Genomic DNA, 20,961 nt, shown 5'->3' with positions numbered 1-20,961 from the left:
TTTTTAAATAATTTAAATAAAATATTTAAATATTTTAAATAAAAAGTTAAATTTATTTAAAAATAAGTTAAAAATAAATTTATTAAAATTAAAAATAAGTTAAAATTATGAAAAATTATTTTAAAATTAGTTAAAATAATTTTATTAAATATTAAATTAACAAACTCTGATCTTTTTCTCCCTCTACTGAAAAATTTTATATTTAAAAGTTATATTAAAAAATAATTATATTTGAAGGTATTAAAAATTAAAAAAAGCATCTGACAAAGTATGCCATCTTTATAAAGAATATAATATTGCACATCAGTTATTGGATTCTCAACATTGACCACAACAGAATCATTTTCTTTCCGCTCAATTTTCATCAATTCTTATCTTAAGAATAACTCATATGAGCAAATGACAATTATGATCCTAAACATTTGATGTAAAAATTTCCAACCCATATCAGTAAGGGTGCTCCATCCACATATATATATGGAGAACGAGTTTTGATTATTACTTCATCATATGTATCTCATAAATTGTCGTCTTCATTACATGACCATTCATGTATACAACATCAAAAAAATTTCATTCGATCTTATTTCTTCTTTCAGGAATTCATTCATGGGATACGACATTAAATTCTTCAATCGAACAGTATCATAAAGATCAACTTCTTTCTAGGGATTATATGAGGGAAATCCCTTGATGTGAGAGCTTTATTGATGAGGATTGAATATGATGACATTATATGCTGAATATAACTGAATTAGTACTACGTTCTTTGAAAAAAGGATATATACATAAATACAAATATGATATATCGAGGAAATGCAACTTGAGTAAAAAAGCTAGGGCAAAAAAGAAAAGAGAAGTGAGAAGTATAATTAGAAATTGTCATTACACAAAAATAAAATTATAAAACTGACATATTCATCACGAGCAAATCCTACATAACAATGTGTAGCAAAAAAAAAAATTACTCTTATTGTTACATATTCTTCAGTATGAATCATACACGACCTTGAGGAGTTGGTGTAGGACAACAGTTAAAATGATAATGAATTTTGCTTGTATCTGCTGCCAGTCTTTTCCATTTAGAAAATCCTTATGTTTACCTTCTTCAAAATATTGTAACAAACATTTTATAAACTTTAATAGCAATTTATCATGCATTGACACCAGTATACAGTATAAATATTAATGGTCTATGTCAAGCATCGACATTCTTATCCACAGTTCAATGACCATCATTATGAGACCAAGTTCAAGAATTCGACCCTTCATAAAATCTAATGGTAACATGTGATTGGAATGATTGCAAAATCTTTTGTAGATTTTCCAACTCACGTCTCAAAGTTCAAAGATAGCCTGATATGCCTTAATTTTTTTCACATCATCATGCTCGTGCCACCCTAAACCCTAAAAGTTTTTAGAGCCAGTCTCTTACTATATTTAAATCTGTCCCTCTCTTACTATTATTTAAGATATTATTTAAGTTTAATATTTATGTTTAATATAAACTTATAAATATTTAAATATTAAATAATACTTATTATTATTTTACAAATAAACTATAAAATACAATTAGATTAATAATAAAAAATCACATTAAAACTATATTATTATTAAGTTTAATATTGAAGTATAAATATAAAACTTTATGTTTAATATTTCTATCTAACTGAACTTCTCACTCTTAATCTCTCTCTTTCTCTCTCTCTACAAAAGTTATTTTTTTCAATTATTTATCTAGAAATTTTTTATTTCATGGCAACAAGTTCCACAAGTTTAGTGCACTATTTTATAAATAACTTGAGGGGAAAAAATTGCGCAAATTAAAATATATATAATAACAAAACATAATCATAATTGCTCGATAATAATAATTGGGGAAAAATTAGTGCGAAATAACTTGAGGGGGAAAAATGCACGATAATCATAAACATAAAAAAAAATTCATTCTAAATATTATTTGCCTTCAACAATATTGCCAAATTTTTTCATGTCAACATTTCAACAATATTTAAACATCAAATTTTTCAACATATCTAAAAAAAAAAATTCAACAAATATGCACATACTTATAAAAAAAAATTTCAACAATGCACATCTTATAAAACAATCATGTCAATATTCAACCATTATGCACATACTCATTCTTTAGTGCAAAAATTATTTTTACTGAATATTAAAAGATCTTAAAAGTAATTATAAATACTAACCTTAATTTACTCAGTCTTCCCTTAAATCAACTTCAAACAAACCAACATTCTATTCTCTACTTCTTGCTATTTATAGAAAAAATAAAGCATTAAAATTTTTCTTCCCCTTTCGCTGAGTGCTTCTACGACGAACCAAGTGCTTCACGGGTAACAATTCCCGTAATTAATTTCCCTGATTCTTGCATGGCGTCAACAATGAAGAAAAGTCATGCTCGACTCATTTACGCCAGATTTCTCACGTGTAGGGGTCTGGCAATGAAGAAAAGCACAGTTCATTTTCCTTAAAACACACATGTCCTTACGTTTTATATGGAAAACGTGAAGCTCTCCATCGCATTTTCTACGAAAAATGCAATCCTCCTTGTGATTTTCTTTAGAAACGGATCTCTTCACTTTTCTGTCCCTTTTAAATTTTTTTAATTTTCTGCTCCTATTCTAAAACATTTATAATGTGTCCTTTTAAAAATTTGCCTATATAGACTCAATACCATTAGTGTGTAGGTTTTCAGCTAATGGAGCTTACATTTGATTAGACTTAAGTGATTTAATGAATTTTATTTTGATTTGAGTCATAATTATGAATTGATAATTTAAACATTTAAATGATTTTTAATTATTTTAATTAATTTAGTGAATTTTAATTTAACCTGATTTATAATGATGAAAAGTATATTATATTCTAAAAGTGTTTTTACTTTTATTTTTATAAAATTATAAAACTTTTCTTTATTAAAATAATTTATGTATTTTCTTTAAAAAAAATTTTATATAAATTTTAATATTTTTATCAACTTTTATTTTATATATTAATATATAAATATATACTATATATATATAATATAATATATTATATATATATATATATATATGTGTGTGTGTTGTCCTGTGTGTGTGTTTATGCATGTGGTACTGTGCGAATGCAGCTTTTATTATGCATATTGAAATGAATTAATAAAATCTAAAAATAATATATTAATAAATTTATTTTATTTGTTTTAAATATTATATTATATAATTTTTAGTTCTTTCATGAATATTTATGATTTTATAGCAATTTTATGAATTTTTTAAATTATTAAATATGCAAATAATATTAATATATTCTAAAATATATATTATTTTTATTTTGTCATTAAATAAGTAAAACTATTTTATATTTTGCAATTTTGCTTTGTGGATTAAGATGGATTTAAAAATAATAATATTTATTTATTTAATATAGTTAAACATATTTATTAGCCAATAAAGGTATGATGATATCCTAAGCATTTGATAAAGAATAGATGGGGGTCATAACCTTTGACATGATTGATGGACACTTGGCAGCTCCATACTAGTGTTGATGTGGTAGCTAGGGCAAATGACTAAGATTATAAGCTTAACTTTAGATCTTGGGATTTTAATTAATGTGATTGAATAAGTATTGTTGATCTTATCTAATTATCAATGGCTCTGATGTTATTAATTCCTAGTAAGGAATATGTATATTAACATAACATTAAATTAGGAAAAGGGTCTAAAATGATCAACTCATACAAAGCAAGATGATGGTATCCTCTAATATATTGCGTGCAAGGTGTGTATGTTAAAATGCCCCTTCATATCAGTTAGGATTTTAATGAAGAGTGGTTAACTAACCAAAGCTCAATTTTGATTGTAATGCACTCACATAACCTTTTCTTATATGGGATGAGGACGTACTGAGAATCTTGGGCATTGCCTCCAAATAGATGAACCAACACCATTGCTAAAGTTCATCAAAGCTCATGGATCTCACATGCAAAGGAAATAAGAGAAGCTAGGAAGGGTCTAGGGACACTTAGAACTTGAACATGAAGTTATTAATATCACTTCTCTAACCTAGAGCCCATTACAATTAAGGAATTTATAAAGAGCTTATTGATAAATTAGGGTCCAATAAAGTCTTTCAAGGAAAATAACAACTATGGGGAGCCCACTAGGGTATTGTTAAGCATCCTAGGTCATTTTAAGAGTATAATTAAAAATGCATTGATTAAGTTAGCCTAATCTTGTTGGGACATCTCATGCACTTAATGGTTGAATTCACATAGCTTGTAATGAACTCTAAAGGTTCATCGGAAGCCCTGGACTAAATGACAAAGGCTAAGAAGCTTTGAATTGTGCAATACAAATTCAAATTGAGGACATGGGCTTCTCTTAGTCACCCAATCTAACTTAGATCCTCTTGGATTCATATAGGAAGAAAGTTTACTAGATCTATCTCAGCTTATAAAGGTCAAGGCTAAAATGATTATATGCCTAGTATAATTAATAATATAAATTTTATACTTAGTTGGGTTTAAGTCATCATAGGTTAAATTGGGTTAAATCGCCTAAGGCTGTGCTTAGTGAGTCCAAGAGTTTAATGTTTCATTTTTGCACTTAGATTTAGGCTTTGTTTGTTTGAGCTTTTTTTTGTCTTTTCCGTTTTTGAAAACGGAGGAATTTTTTTGTTGCTGTTTGGTTTGTCGAATCACGTTCCCAATAACTCCTTTTTTTCATTTTTCTGCTGTTTTGAGAAAGCTTTTTACATATGCTTCTCCGTTACAAAACTCCATTTTCTGAACTAATGTTTTTTAAAACTGTCTTTTACAAAAGCACCAAAAAAACAAATGAAGCCTTAATTAGTTTACATTAATTTAAACCTTATATTGAATTGGGCTAAGGTTGGGTTTTATTGGGCCAAGTTGGATTCACATAGGTCCGCAGAAGATGAGCCTTAGGGCTAATCTAAAGTTAAATTAGACTCAATGTGGGATTATGGTTGTTAGATGAGTCTTAGGGCTAAGTTAGACCATTAAGTTAACTAAGACATAGGTTAGATAAACCTTATGGTCTAGAATGTGTTTAGGTTAGGGTTAACCTTGTGTAGTTCCATTAGGATTCCAAATTAAGTTTAGTGATAAAGTCACCTAAAGTCTAAAGAGATATGAGTTTTAGTCCAAAAAGATAAACCATTATAAAATTTAAGTTAAATTAGGATTCAATAGAGTTTCCTAAGGTTTGTGGTTTTAGCAACAAAAGACCAACCCTCAACCACTGCATCTTAATCATCTCAATCTTCACGCCAAACTGAATAAACTAGTCATTCCACAACTATTGTTAAATCATAATTTCTTTAGGTTTAGTTTTGCACTTCTCATTTCATAATATCTTACGTTATATTTACATATTATGGTATGTTTACTCATCGAACATAGAAAAAAACATTAACACATGATTATGACTCCTTCGAGGTGCAGGTAACTATGACAAAAAATAAGAGCTTGAGATGTATTTGAATGAACCCAAGTTGGATAGGAATAGTGAGTTAGATATTCTGCAATATTGGAAAGTAAATCAATACAGATTTCATCATATCTCAAGAATGGCTCATGATATTTTGCTCATTTCGATCTCTACTGTCACATCTGAAAGTGTTTTTAGCAATGGTTGAAAACTTCTAGACCAATATAAAAGTGCATTGAAATATGATATTGTAGAAGCATTGATTTGCACAGAAGATTAGTTATACAATGAACACGATAATAAATTTGTAATACTACACATTTAAGGTTTAGTTTTGCTATAATTTAAATTTTAAAGTGAGCTTTCTATTAACCTATGCTACTGTTGTGGTTATAGATACAAAAGATAATGAGCTTGATGCAGTGACAAATAACATCATTGGCTTAGGTTTTGAGGGAAATTAAATGTTAGATGTGAATGATTCAGTGAATTTATCTTAAATAGTAGCTATATATTTTTTGGAAGTTGGAACAACTAATATCTTATATATGTAATTTGTAAACCTATGAAGATGCAGCTCAGTAGCTGCTTGTGGTTTTTTTGTGTTGTTACTACTTCTATTATTACTATTCTATTTATGGCTTGTTACTGCTTGTAGGTTTTCTATTTCAGACTTTCAGTCTTAAGGTTTTCTGGACGACACGATGTGCAGCTGCTATTTTTTGGTTTTCTATAACTCTATTGATTGGAAAAAACATTGTACTAGTTTTAGTGGTTTGTTATGCTCATAGGTTGAGAAAATGGTGTGCTACTGATGTTGGTTGGAGAAAATGACTTGTGGTCAAAATGAGTCTTTAGTTGTTTGAGACTATGAATCCTGATATAATGATAGGTTTTGTTATTTTTTTGTTTCTTGCAACTGGTTTTTCTGACCTTATTTCAGTTATTTGGCCGGTAGGCATGCCATAGACTGGCTTGGAGCTTGGGTCTTGTTTTATGGTTCTATTTGGTTTTTTATTGTTTTTCTCATGTTGGTAGTTGGTTGGAGAATTGGAGCTAATTGAGTGATGGGGTTATTGGGTTATACTGGTAATATGATTGGAGTGTTGGACTTCCGACTTCTGTTATTAAACTTATTATGCAGTAACTACAGTTTTTGTGGTCTTTTCTTTTGATGATGAAGATTTTCTTTTTTTAGATGGCAATAATGAAGAACCTGGTGAATTTATACAATAGTAGCAATACAAAAATATAGATGCAACCAGGTTATAAATTGGGGAAAGGGGATTTATTTGCAATGGGCATATAGTACTTCATTGAATAGATACTAAAATTATTAATTCCATATTCCTAATTTGTAATCTTGGAGGGGTCATTTCTTGAAATTATTGCAGATGCGATTCTTTGTTAGGTTCATCATGAGCTAGCTAACACTCTAACAGTCTAACACAATGAGGCTTGGTTGTGGCTTTTATTTATTTTTATTGTAGGTTCATTGGTGAGATATTCAAATGACTGACTACACATGCAATTATTCAAAATCATAAATTCGTTTGTATTTGTAAATTGTAATGTATTTTTGTATTTACAATTTCAGAAAATTATAATGATTTTGAAATTTGTATAAATGTATCGTGTAATGTATTTTTAAAATGTAAAGTATTAATAAAATTTTAATTTCTTTCATTTATTTTTTATTGCCTCATTGAATTTTGATTTTTTGAATTTATACAATGTTCCTTTTTTTAGATTTTAAAATTTGCCAAAAAAAAAATAAAAATATCGGGTTGGCAGGTCATGTTGACCTGACCCGGATTTAGCCCGAGTTTGGTTCGGGTTCAGTAAATGGACCCGTATAGCTAAATGGGTTGAGTTCAGGTCAACCCGTTTAGCCTCGGGTCAGTTCGGGTTTGACCCAAACCCAATCCGTTAACCCCAATTGAAACCCCTACCTTTTGGTAGTGCAAAGATAACCTTGATGGAGTTATGTTCATTTTGACTTATCCTTAAGAGAGACATTGCTTATAATATTGATTAGTATAATACTTTCGAGTTGGATAAAGTACAAAACATATTGTGTAATTATAGCACTGGAACAACTAATATCTTATATATGTAATTTGTAAACATATGCAGAATGCAGCTCAGTAGCTGCTTGTGGTTTTTTTGTGTTGTTACTACTTCTATTATTACTATTCTGTTTATGGCTTGTTATTGCTTGTAGGTTTTCTATTTCAGACTTTTAGTCTTAAGGTTTTCTGGACAACATGATGTGTAGCTGCTATTTTTTGGTTTTCTATAACTCTATTGATTGGAAAAAACATTGTACTAGTTTTAGTGGTTTGTTATGCTCATAGGTTGAGAAAATGGTGTGCTACTGATGTTGGTTGGAGAAAATGACTTGTGGTCAAAATGAGTCTTTAGTTGTTTGAGACTATGAATCCTGATATAATGATAGGTTCTGTTATTTTTTTATTTCCTACAACTGGTATTTTCTGACCTTATTTCAATTATTTGGCCGGTAGGCATGCCATAGACTGGCTGGGAGCTTGGGTCTTGTTTTATGGTTCTATTTGGTTTTCTTTTGTTTTTCTCATGTTGGTAGTTGGTTGGAGAATTTGAGCTGATTGAGTGATGGGGTTATTGGGTTATACTGGTAATATGATTGGAGTGTTGGACTTCCAACTTCTGTTATTAACCTTATTATGCAGTAATTGTAGTTTTTGTGGTCTTTTCTTCTGCTGATGAAGGTTTTCTTTTTGTATATGGCAATAATGAAGAACCTAGTGAATTTATACAATAGTAAAAATACATAAATATAGATGCAACCAGGTTATAAATTGGGGAAAGGGGATTTATTTGCAATGGGCATATAGTACTTCATTGAATAGATACTAAAATTATTAATTTCATATTCCCAATTTGTAATCTTGGAGGGGTCATTTCTTGAAATTATTGCAGATGACGATTCTTTATTAGGTTCATCAAGAGTTAGCTAACACTCTAACAGTCTAACACATTGAGGCTTGGCTATGGCCTTTTTTTTTAGGTTCATTGGTGAGATATTCAGATGACTGACTACACATGCAATTATCAAAATCATAAATTCGTTTGTATTTGTAAATTGTAATGTATTTTTGTATTTATAATTTCAGAAAATTATAATGATTTTGAAATGTGTATAAATGTATCGTGTAATGTATTTTTAAAATGTAAAGTATTAATAAAATTTTAATTTCATTCATTTATTTTTTATTTCCTCATTGAATTTTGATTTTTTGAATTTATACAATGTTCCTTTTTTAGATTTTAAAATTTGCCAAAAAAATAAAAATATCAGGTTGGCGGGTCATGTTGACCTGACCCAGATTTAGCCCGAGTTTGGTTCGGGTTCAGTAAGTGGACCCGTATAGCTAAATGGGTTGGGTTCGGGTCAACCCGTTTAGCCCCAGGTTAGTTCGGGTTTGACCCAAACCCAATCCGTTAACCCGAATTGATACCCCTACCTTTTGGTAGTGCAAAGATAACCTTGATGGAGTTATGTTCATTTTGACTTATCCTTAAGAGAGACATTGCTTATAATATTGATTAGTATAATACTTTCGAGTTGGATAAAGTACAAAACATATTGTGTAATTATAGCACACATTTTCTCATTCCCACATGCTTTAAGATCTTTACATGGAATTTACCCTGAGAAAATCTCACATTATGTAGTAATTTTACTCTATTAATTTTGATACTTGATGTTCATTAGAAGATGATACTTCATTTCTTATTATAAAATATATGATGCATCTCACATAGTGTCCATGATACTTTAAGAAGTAATTCATTCTCATGGTCAACTAAAATGATTGTCTTTGACCAAGATGCATGATGAGCGCATTTCTAGAAAATTCTACATAGAAAGTTTAATATAAAACTTTTATTCTCTACAAATACTATCCACAAAATGGTGGTCAAATTGAAGATATTAATAGAAGTATAGGAGATCTATTTAGGTGGTTAGTGTTAACCATATTACCAATTGATATATTGTTCTTCAAATGAGAGTTATCCTATAATAATTTTCTTAATTGGTTAACAAGTATATAAGTACCTTTAATGTTGTCACTAAGTGTAAATTATGAAAACCTACTGATCTAGTAGACATGTTTTATATAAGTTTAGTGCATTTAAAACTTCCATTGTTCAAAATATAATTTACACCATTAAATTCAACATAAATATATATTTAGCTATAATAAGTATTAAATTGATGTTTATGCATGTAGGCAATACATTGAATTTAATAATAGAGATTTGGGTTAAGAAGTTAACTCTCATGAAATAAGAACCTCATAGAGTTGTGAGGAAGATCAATGATAATGCTCATGAAGTAGATCATTCTATGAATTTTTAAATCTCACCAATGTTCAATGTAAGATTTAGCATAATGTTGTTGGAATATAACATATATTTTGATTCCTTATGTGTATAGTACTAACATGGAAGTTATTACTCGATCAACACCTTTGCCAACCTGTCACTTAAGATCCCACCTTTTGGAACATATTTTGGATAAATAGCTAATTGCCACATTAGATGGAGGAATGAGAATCCAATGATTTTTGGTTTGCTATTGAAACCTCTCACCTCTTGACTGATTGATGTTTATGAGTAGCAATAATTAACATTTGTAGATGTACTTATATCTTCATACTCTAAAGAAAAATCTTTCGGGACAATGATATGCTGATGTGAATCTTAAGATATATATATATGTTGACATGAGCATTGTGCTAGCCTAGTCATTCCCTTGCCTTAGTTTAGCCCATTGACTTTTTAAACCCCTCTTAATCGCCCATTGACCACCACATCACCATTTAATTTATCTTATCGCTTAGTCATTTTGTTCCCTAGCCACCCTACATAACTTGGTCAGCCCCTCCCACTTTTAGTCTATCATGCATTTAATTCAAAATCAAAGAAGTCATTATGTTGACTAAAATCCTAAGTGCTTAACTTGGAGTGGGTTGTAATTGAGTCGAGTTATTGCTTAATCTAGCCAAATTTATTTATTTTATACTTAGGTTGAACTCGAGCTTGAGCTCATTTGCTAAGCTCGAGCTTAGCTTGAGTGAAAATATATAAGTTTCGAGTAGGGCTACAAACGAACCGAGTCGAGTATGTGAGTGTTCATGTTTATGTTCATTTAATATCAGATTGTTCAAGTTTGGTTCATGTTTGTTCGAGCTTTATTGTTTGTGTTCATGTTTGATTCATTTAAATTAATGAGTGTTCATGTTCGGTTCATGTTCATTCATTTAGTGCTTATCGAGCTTTAAACAAACAAACATGAATGAGCTATAAATGAGCTTTACTTTTAGATGTTCATTAACTTAACTAACGAGCTTTATCAAGCTTCCTAACAAACGATTACATCGAGCATGTTCGTGAATATATTTAACAATTTTTTTTAACTATCAAACAAACATGTTCATGAACATATCTATGAACAAACACATTTATAATAAAAGCAATTGTCTATGTAACAAAGGCAGTGATTTATAAGCAAATCTTATCTTCACAGAATTTTCCTAACAGCAACATTAATAATGGCAATGATTTATAAATAAATAGCCATAGAAAGCTACAATTACTTAGATAGCAAGTTATTTTTGTCGAGCTTATTCACGAGTTCAAAATCGAACACGAATTGAGCTTTTATCGAGCTTCTATTCAAGCTTAATGTCGAGCTTGTTCACGAACTTCAAATAATGTTGTTCACGAACATAAATGAGCCGAACGCAATAGTGTTCAAGTTTGTTTATTTAAGAATTGAGTATTTAAAATATTGTTCAAGTTTATTTGTTTAGTTAATTAAACGATCACAAAAGAGCTTTAATCGAACTGAACAACGAGTAGCTCGTCGAACGTTTGGTTCGCTTGCAGCCCTAGTTTCGAGCTCAACTCAAATGCTCAAGTTTAATAAAAAAGCTCAAGCTTGACCCATTTTTTAGCTCAATTTATTATTTTAAAATATGAATAATGAACAATTAATTATTTTAATAAAAATATTGATGTGTCAATTATTACTAATCATGCTTACTCAACAACCTAGGCCAAGCTAAGCTCAAGCTTGAGATTGTATACTATATATTAAGCTCAAACTAGAACTAGTTGCTCAATAAGCTTGACTCGTGAGCACGTTAATGAGTAAAATTTAAGCCGACTCACAAGAGACTTGGCTCACTTACACCTCTAACTTGGAACTTTCTAGAAGTTCTTGGTAACTATGGTAAACCCTTTGAAGCCCTCTCGACAATTCATTTCTCCAATTTTTCATGATTGACTAATCCCTTCTCCTTCATTTTCCATGGTGTGGCTCACTTGATGGTCTTATTTGTATAAATCATATCATTTGTACGATGGGATGATGATTGACCTTCAGAAGAACAACTTAAGTTGAGAGTTCTAAATCATTAAAAGGGACTTTCAAGGAAAGAAGATCCTTGAAATGAAGACTTGTTCCTTTAAGCTTACTTCATTTATCTCCACTTAACCATGAATTCACAAGAAAAAGAGGAGAACGAAATGATGCATTTTTTATTCAAATTCAATATTAATCAATTATTTAATTAAAAAAATCTTATTTATAAGTAAAAATATCTTGAATTTAAAAAATTAATTTTAATTCAAATTTAAATAAATCCCCAATAACCCTATCATCTAATTTTAAAAAAGAAATAATCCTAAAATTGAGTACTTAAAACTTAAATAAAATCCTTTAAAAACCCAAAAACACTAAATTAACTTAAAATTAAAATAGATTAGTCTTAATACAAGTCTTTTACTGCATCATTATGCATGCAATTGTACGAAATTGATGTCAAAAGCGTAAATTATTCAAAATAATAAAGTTTCATCCGAGCATTCAAGTATTTCATTCTGGTTAGCCATTATGGAAGAATGCAAATCACATTTAAATTAGACCCGAGTTATCAAAAAAATTACAAGCATGCCTAGCTAGCATCACACCCCCTTTCAAAAGCGTAAATTATTCAAAATAATAAAGTATCATCCAAGCATTCAAGTATTTCATTCTGGTTAGCCATTATGGAAGAATGCAAATCACATTTAAATTAGACCCGAGTTATCAAAAAAATTACAAGCATGCCAAGCATCACACACCCTGGTGAACTGACAAAACTGCCCCTACATGATATGTTTTGAAAAATAATCTGTATTGTTTTTTGTACAAATTCTTCAATGGGAGCCATTAGCAATCTTCATCATTAGCTTAGTGATGACATGGGTTAATATTCCAATGGGGCAGGAAAGAAGGCACAAGGTGACCGAATGCCGAGTCTCCACATTGCTCTTCAATCCATCGAGAAATACCTGTCTGGCAAAATAATTACATAAATTAAAACAAACAATTGAGCTCTGGAACGCAGGAAGAACAAAACAGTCAAATACATTCACCAAGGCTTCGTTTGGGACGGATTTCTTACTGCTTCTTAAAGCCGTTTTTTAGCACAAAAAATTTATAAAAACGGCTTTAAGAAGCAGTAAGAAAGCCGTCCCAAACGAAGCCTAATTAAGGTTTCCGGGACAACTTTCTTACTGCTTTATGAAGTAACTTTTTCATATAAAAATTTTAAATTCAAAAATTTTTTGTACTAAGAAACTGCTTCATGAAACAGTAAGAAAGTTTATCCCAAATAAAGCCTAAATTTGAATATATGTTCAATTTAATCGTTTGACTCTTCAAATATGATCTAAAATAATTCATCTGTTATATAATTTTGGATCAAATTTAAATAATCAATGGATTAAATTGAAAGCATCAAATAGTTGGGGATAAAAACGGCCCCTCATAAATAATCCAAAGATCATAATGACCTCTTCTAAGTGTTATGGAAGGAACCTTGCAGCATAAAGATCTACAACAAGTAGGTGAATCCATGCAGAAGCCATGGTCTTCTCATTTGCAAACATCTTTGCCATTCCAGGTAACTGCAGGAGAATGGCATATTCTAAGTAAGCAAGTGGATGTTTATGAGATTGTTTTGTGTTTCTACGTTTTCAGGAATTTGTTACTTGAAATAACAAGTATTTGAATATAATCCCAAGATCCATGAGAACATTAAAAGTAATTTCCTACCTCAGGAAGCAAGTATTTAGTAGCAAAAATCACGTTTAATGTTGAAGGAGTCCATGAGAGATATAGAAGGTATCCATACAGTATGGCAAGTGCAGCAAAGGGAATATTGCTGTCCATAACTCTCCTAGTCTGCAATTTAAGAGAATGTTTTCTGTAATGATAAGAAAAGGATCGTTTTTTCATTGAAGGAAACAGATAAATTATGTTAAGGATTTACCAAAGTAGATTTAGGTACAAGAACCATGAGTGCGTAGAAAGGAAGAACAACAACCGTTCCCCAAGTGAAAGCAGTACTTGCAATTTGCGAACTTGTTATCACTGTAATGAGAATAGACTAAATTACGCAAAGAAAATGGGAAGAAAGAAAATGTTTTGATGGACATCCACTGGAGAAATCATTTGCCCTAAATCTAAAAAGTAGCAGGTAAAGAATAGTTCGGGGAAATAGTAAACCATACAGATGATTAAGACAATGCAATTTCTATAAGTTGAGTAATAGCTATCAAATCATTTCAAGGACCTGCAACAATCTAAGAGCACTTTTCATTCTTTGCATGTTGCTAAAAGAATAAGTAAAGATGTAATATATGAAGTAGGAGTAGGGGGTTCAAAAAAAATCCTACGCAATCACACAATTTGTTATGAGTGTAGACGGGCAGATTAAGCCTCTCTTTTGTTTTAACGTGGGCAAACTCAATATATAAAAAAAGTAAATAATAAAAATTATATATATATACATATATTTCATCAGCAAAATTCTAAGAAAAACTATTTCATTATAATAATTATATTAATAAATTCCTAAAATTCAAATTGTGGACGCCATACGTCATGCGTAATTGCTCACGACACGGCGTAGCTGGCGCGCGCCAACTTGAACATGTGTGCCGCGCCGCGCCATGCGACATGTCGTGCGCTATTTTGCGCCATTGACAAGTATGAAGGGCTCCCATCCCTTGGCTCATAGCTTTGGTCCATTTTGGATCTGGTACTTCACACAACTAAGAATATATATTGAGGACAAATGATTAATAGTAAGTGTATATGAGTTTGATAGTCTTTGGATGAAAACATGATTGCTAATTTGGTACTTTGTTTTGGCTTTAGGATTAGGATCATAATTGTTGGAAAAAGATAGTGATAAACGAGATAATTACAAGAAGCACAGATAAGAGAGCCTTTGGGATTGCTTATAATTCTCTGAACCTGTGGTCGGAGCACAACCCTTGAACCTTCAAGGAAGCTCCTCTGAACTCCAATCTCTCTAGTATTATAATCAATCCTCCTGAAGGGAATTTCAGCGCTCATTCTTCTCCCAGGAAACAAAGATTGCTGCCCTCCCCGTGCCAAACTACACTGCATCATGGTGTTAAATGAAAACGATACCTGCAAACAAAATTTACCAAGTGAAATCATGTTTAATTCAACAATTCCCAAAGTAAGAAATCTCCTGCAACTTGAATTTCATGATTCTTTGTGGGCCAAGTAGCAAGGTTTAAAATAAACAGTAGATACAGTCACACAGTTTCATCAGGAATTGGGCAGGACTAAAGTTTCTCAATCCAGTTAAAACGGCTTATCCTAATCCACAAATCGCAATCCCCTGTTTTTTTTCTGCATAATATAACCTCCATCCCTCATACAAAAACTGGGATCGGTGAATTCATTAACCATTATTTAAGCTAATTTAATCTAATATCGGGCAGAAGAGCGAAAATTTCTACAATAACAGATGAAATAAAACTCCAACAAAAAATCAACAGGTTGAGAAGACAGCGAGGGTGGAGGCGATGACCTGTGAACACATGCTGAACAACCAGAGAAGAAAACGTTTGGAAAGAGGCAAGCAGAAGAATTGAGAGCAAAGAATCAATGCCGAAATCTTCCCGGCTTCTCCATCTATTTAAAACTGCTAATGCCAGGCCTTCAAGATGATGTAGAGAGATATAGTGGAAACCGGACAGTGCATTAGGTATCGTATCGTGACTTTTGTCTGTCTCCATCTATCGCCCCCTAACAAAAGAGCCTTTCACGCATACTTAACCAGGTGGAAGACGACAAGAAGATCAAGGGTATGATCTGGTTCTTCTGAATCAGATGGAAAACCACATTTTTCCCGCAACTTCGGCATTTGTCCTCATCACTCATAGAATCTGTAAGAAAGCGCCAGTGAACAGATGGCGGAGACGCTTCGATCCCGCTACGGGGTGTAAAATGAAGCAAAATGGTCTATTTAGAATATTCTGATAAATTTTATAGAATATAGCATATTCGGTTTTGGGTTAAAGTGTAAAATTAAAAAAATTTATATAGTGCGGTGTAAAATTAGCTAACTTGCCGGATTCGGTTCCAATCCATTCGAACCCAATATGTTTAATGAATAGGGCCAAAAAATGAATCTCAATGTTTCTTTAACTTTTTTCTTTTGTTTTATTTTTTTTTTTACTTTTCTTGAACTATATTATTACACATTGATGCTTCGTTTGGGACGGTCTTCTTTCTACTTCTTAAAGCAGCTTTATAGTGAAAAGCCAACCTTTAATGTGAGTATTACTGAAAACTTGACAAATTTTTTATCTCAAATTGAACGATAAGATCTTGATATTATATGGTAGATATATCCTAAAGAAAGATCCTTTATCTCCCACTCACGAAATTGAAGTACATCATAAGTGATTGTGGTGGATAACTTTTTGGTGAGATTAATGGCTAGCAAAGGCTATGAATGAGAAGCGTTCTGGAATTTATGGTGGTTTAGAGAGGTATATTGGTAGGAACGTCAAAACTAGTCTAATTTAGAAGACCACTTTAAGGAGTGACTTTTATGTAAGATAAATGGTTGGAAATTATGATGGAATGTAGCTTAGGATGTAAATTTGTGATTTGGAGTTAAGGGTAGGTTTTGTTGGAGTTTAAGGCGATGTTCAAATGCAGAAAATAAAATTAGGTCAAAGTGTTCTCTAATTGGACCAATGGCTTTGTGAAAGTGTTTAGAATGGTTTTATAGCTTTGGTTGACGAATTATTGGTCTTAAAAGATGTATGTGAAGTGGAGAAAGAGTTGTGAAGTGTTTAAAGCACATGTTTAAGAGGAGTTATGAATAATATAAAAGAAATAAAGACAACTATCTAATTACACAAAAGAAAAGGCTTACACTTAAAGCTACCAAGCACCAATCAAATGAAAGCACTTCCCTACAAATTTATTTCATTCTAGAAATTGAAAATTATAATGCATATTAATACATAACTATAAACCTTACAAGACTAACCTTTGGAAGAAAAAAAAATTAAGGAAACGCGTGAGGGAAATTGGGCTTAAAGAGGGGTTTGGTGGACATTAAAGTGGAGTTCTAACTACATTTTTTTTTAAATGTCTTATACATACCTAATCATTTCATGGCTGGCCATATAAGCTTGTAGATGAAAAATAAAATATAAATTACATTTATAAATATTTTGACTATGCGTTGTTTATTAGGTTCTTGATTAAGATCCTTTAATTGGGCTTTTCTTTGATCAGTTCTTTGAGCTTTGTCTTAGATCTAGTAATTAGGCTTTATTCAGATGATATTTTACATCAACTCCCCTTGGCTCAATTAAACTTTGCTCTATATAGTTAAAATCCAAATAATATGCTACTAGTTGTTAAGTCAAAGTCTCCAAGTCAGTACGAGTCGGTCATATATCATCACTATGTGATTTATTCTTTCAATAAACTAGAAAATTATGCTCAACATCTAGCTCAATTAGTGCTTTCTTAGTGATGCTAAAAATCAATCTATAAAATGAGGGATTTCTATAAGTGGGGAATTATATTTCCTTAAAATTGCTATAATAACTCTCAAGCTTTTAGAGGTAAGCTCACCATAAGAAAATTCTCTTAAATTGTTTAAAAGTTCTAGCCATGGGAATCTTCCTAGTTTTCCTATAATATCAAATATGATGGTAGTGGGTAGCCTTTTCATGAGATTAATGGCTAGAAATGACTATGAATCTTTAGTAAAATATTTATAGAGGTATTATAAAGTTTATGGTAAAATTTAGAGGGGTTTAGAGGGGTGTATTAGTAAGAATGTCAAGACTAGTTGTTATAACCCTTAAATTTTAAAAGAGCTATTTGATTTACAACAGAAGAAACAATTTTATGATTCATTAAAAATTCAAATCACAAATCATCTTTCCCGCAACATAGATATTATTGTGTTTTAGTTTCAATAATTTTTTTCATAATTTTTGGGCTTATGTGAAATTACTTAATAAATTAACACTTATCAGTTCAAGTGGGGATTTTGGGATCATTAGATATCTGTTTTGAAAATCAAATTCACCTTAGTGTTTTGGACATACTTATCTAATTTATGAATATTTTTCAGTAATTTTTTATACTCAAATTTAAAGATATAAAAAGATTTTTGGCTAAAATCATAGAATTATCATATTTACTTAACTATTCTTTTAATATTTTATTATAAAAAAATCTAAATCCACTTATATATTCAAAGGCTTTTTTTTCATTCATTTAATAGGGAACAACGAGCTGGAAGGAGAATTAAGGGAAATTTTAAGAGAGAAAAATAAAAGGTAGGTTTATGAGGTCATAGAGTCGTTTTTATCCTTCGGCAAAGTTGAAAATTATGTTCATCTCGAGATTGGTCACATTATATCTATCTTAATTTTAAAAAATACATAATTTTTATCAAAAAAATTGTATTAAAATTTTACTTCTATTACCGAAAAATGTGGATAACTTTTCACTGCTAAAACTTTTATTGCGTAATTTTTTATAAGTTATAGAGATTAAGATTGAGAACTTTTTGAATATTTTTTTAAAAAATTTTATCAGGTAATTTAAAAATTATTTAATTTTTATCAAATAGAAAATAATCTGGATATTAAAAAAATAGTGAGGTAGTATAATTAATATCTTAAAATTGTATTTTACAAATTGGTTATTTATTGAAAATGTGTAGTTTTCCTTAGTAAGAATTTATGTTGTCCACCATTATAGAGAATTGTATAATTCTAACCCACGCTCAATTATGCTTTAATTGCTATAATACGATGAAAATTATGCATATGTAATTAAATTATATATGTTATGAGAGATAACGGGTGAAAATCCTTTGAGATTTTATTTAGGTCAGAGAATATTATGATACATATAAGGCATGTTCTGGTGGTTATAAGTAATATTCTGATACATACATGTATGTTATGGTGCTATAAGCACAAAAGAGAGTCATAAGGGATTAGAATCCATTGACACTACAGGGAAATCACGTGTTATCGGCGGACAAAAGTTGTTAAAAAATGCTCAAAATTCTTTAAAAATTAGTATTTCTGACAGAATTTTTTCAACAGTAAAACGCGCATCAGAAAAGTCACACCAGTGCAAAATAGGCCACCAGAAATATTTTCGGCCAAATATTTTGAGCCGACAAAAAAAAAATGGAAAAACACACAAACCAACGCGGCTGCACCAGCCAGGCACACCGAAACTTGCGGCCAGCCCGCCCCCGCCCAATGCGAATGCCCCAGTCATTATATGGCCAGATCAATTTAACAAAAATAATTAATTTTAAATATTTATTATAGTCATTATTTAGGAAAAATTAATTTTGGCCAGAAATTCCATCAGAAATAAATTTGCCAAAAAATGAATAAAAAATTCGACTAGAAAACCGGCAGAAAATATGTCAGAAATGTTCAGTCGGTAATCCGTCGGAATTTTTTCCGCCAGAATTTTTGACGAATTTATTTCTACTAAAAATTATGTCGGAAATGAGTTGTTTTCTTGTAGTGTGAGATTATTCCTGGGTTGGAAAAATTTGATGTGAAATGCACTATGATAGGAATTTCAATTTATTTATCTACTTAGTATTATTATTTAAATAATTAGATAAACACTATGCTCTTATTATATTTTTCAATATAATAATTTATTAGACTACATTTAACTACTTTTAGATTTTTAGCAAAATATTTAATTAAAGAATTTAGAAATTTAAATTGGTTTATATGACCTACTGAGCTATTATAGCTTAATGTGATTTTGCTTTTGATTTTTAAGATTTGGAAAAGGGAATTAGCTTATTGATTAGCAGTTCATGATCAGATCTGAGTCTATAGGTATTTCTCTATTTTAATTTTTATACAGTCATGGCTAGTTTATTATTCAGTTATGTAGCTTCTATATGTAGCAATGTATTCTTATTTTTATATTTTGATGAAATTAAAGAAATCTTGTGAATAAGTTTATTTTCAATACTTGAATGTTTTAATAGTTTTGTATTCTATTATTTATTTAAAATGAATATTGGAAGAGAATCTAAAATATTTTAAAACTAGATATTGGAATTATCCTGTCACAGTTTAACACGATATGACCTATCTTGATTGGGTTGGGTTGTGACACTAGTACAATGTGCTCATTTGGAATGTCACTTTAGGGAGTGAGAATTGGAAATGATGGTGGAAGGTTAACTTATGATGTGAACTTGTAATTTGGAGTTGATGATAACATTTGGCAGAGTTTAAAAGAACATTGAAATGTAGAGAATATGATTAGGTTTAAATGTTCCCCAGTTGGACCAATAACTTTATATAAGTGTTTAGAGTAGTTTTATGATTTTAGTTGTTGGATTATTAGACTTAAATGATTCTTATGAAGTGTAGAAAGAGTTGTGAAGAGTTTAGAATAGGTGTTTAAGAGGAGTTATGAATAACATAAAATAAATAAAGATAATTATAGAATCTCACCAAGAAAAATGCATACACTTAAAATAACCAAGTACCAAGCAAATAAAGAGCACTTCCTCATAAAATTATTTCATTCAAAAAATTGAAAAATTATAATGCATATCAGCCCATATTTATGAGCATTTTAAGACTAACTTTTGGAGGAAAAATAGAGGAGTAAATATATGGAAAGAGGAGGTTGGTGGACATAAAAGAGGAGTTCTAATTACCCATTTTTAATGCCACATCCCTATCTAACTATTTCATGGTTTATCATACAAGCTTCTAGATAGGAAAAAATAAATAAATTATATTTAAAAATTATGGATTCTTTTTTGGACTCTTATAATTGAGTTTTTTATCTTTTTTTATTTAGTTTAAGCTCATGTAATTGGGCTTTTAGCTTAATTATCTTCATCAATATGATGTGCTACACATTAAGAGTGGAAAACTTCTTCACCTCTAGCAAGTACATATACGACTCAATAGAAGAGTAAAAATATTATTACCAAAGAATTTAAAAAACCTCTTAAAATTTTAAACCAAAATAAAGACAAAGTGGCATAAGCTTCTCATCCAAAGGTGGATTACAATATCTTGGCTTACCCTA

General features: G+C 30.4%; 1 protein-coding gene across 2 annotated transcripts; it reads right to left on the bottom strand.

Annotated features, from left to right (window-relative positions):
* Positions 1-12,574: 12,574 nt before the first annotated feature.
* LOC110105516 (protein ABA DEFICIENT 4, chloroplastic) lies at positions 12,575-15,779 on the bottom strand. Of its 2 annotated transcripts, XM_020835049.2 has the most exons (6): positions 15,407-15,779; positions 14,769-14,997; positions 13,829-13,929; positions 13,612-13,740; positions 13,375-13,463; positions 12,575-12,849 (listed from the first exon to the last, which is right to left on the bottom strand). In XM_020835049.2, the coding sequence occupies exons 1-6, from the start codon at positions 15,416-15,418 to the stop codon at positions 12,711-12,713; spliced, it is 699 nt and encodes a 232-aa protein (XP_020690708.1). In that variant the 5' UTR covers positions 15,419-15,779; the 3' UTR covers positions 12,575-12,710. The 2 variants fall into 2 exon arrangements, with proteins under 2 accessions (XP_020690708.1, XP_028547841.1); XM_028692008.1 differs by having other exon boundaries at positions 14,769-15,779.
* Between the last annotated feature and the right edge of the window lie 5,182 nt (positions 15,780-20,961).

The sequence above is a fragment of the Dendrobium catenatum genome, unplaced genomic scaffold (genome assembly GCF_001605985.2).
Source record: "Dendrobium catenatum unplaced genomic scaffold, ASM160598v2 original_scaffold_101791, whole genome shotgun sequence".
Taxonomy (NCBI): Eukaryota; Viridiplantae; Streptophyta; class Magnoliopsida; order Asparagales; family Orchidaceae; genus Dendrobium; species Dendrobium catenatum.
The sequence above is the reverse complement of the archived record's forward strand: the minus strand, read 5'-3'. Positions and strand labels throughout refer to the sequence as shown.

Bases quoted from the DNA above. Each gene is read 5' to 3' on its own strand.
- LOC110105516 (XM_028692008.1), bottom strand. From the start codon at position 15,027: ATGATTTCACTTGGTAAATTTTGTTTGCAGGTATCGTTTTCATTTAAC. The intron at 13,930-14,768 runs GTAATTATCTCG...TTCTCATTACAG, and splicing joins CTCTCTTATCTGTGCTTCTT to TGATAACAAGTTCGCAAATT. The intron at 13,741-13,828 runs GTAAATCCTTAA...CTTAAATTGCAG, and splicing joins TTGTACCTAAATCTACTTTG to ACTAGGAGAGTTATGGACAG.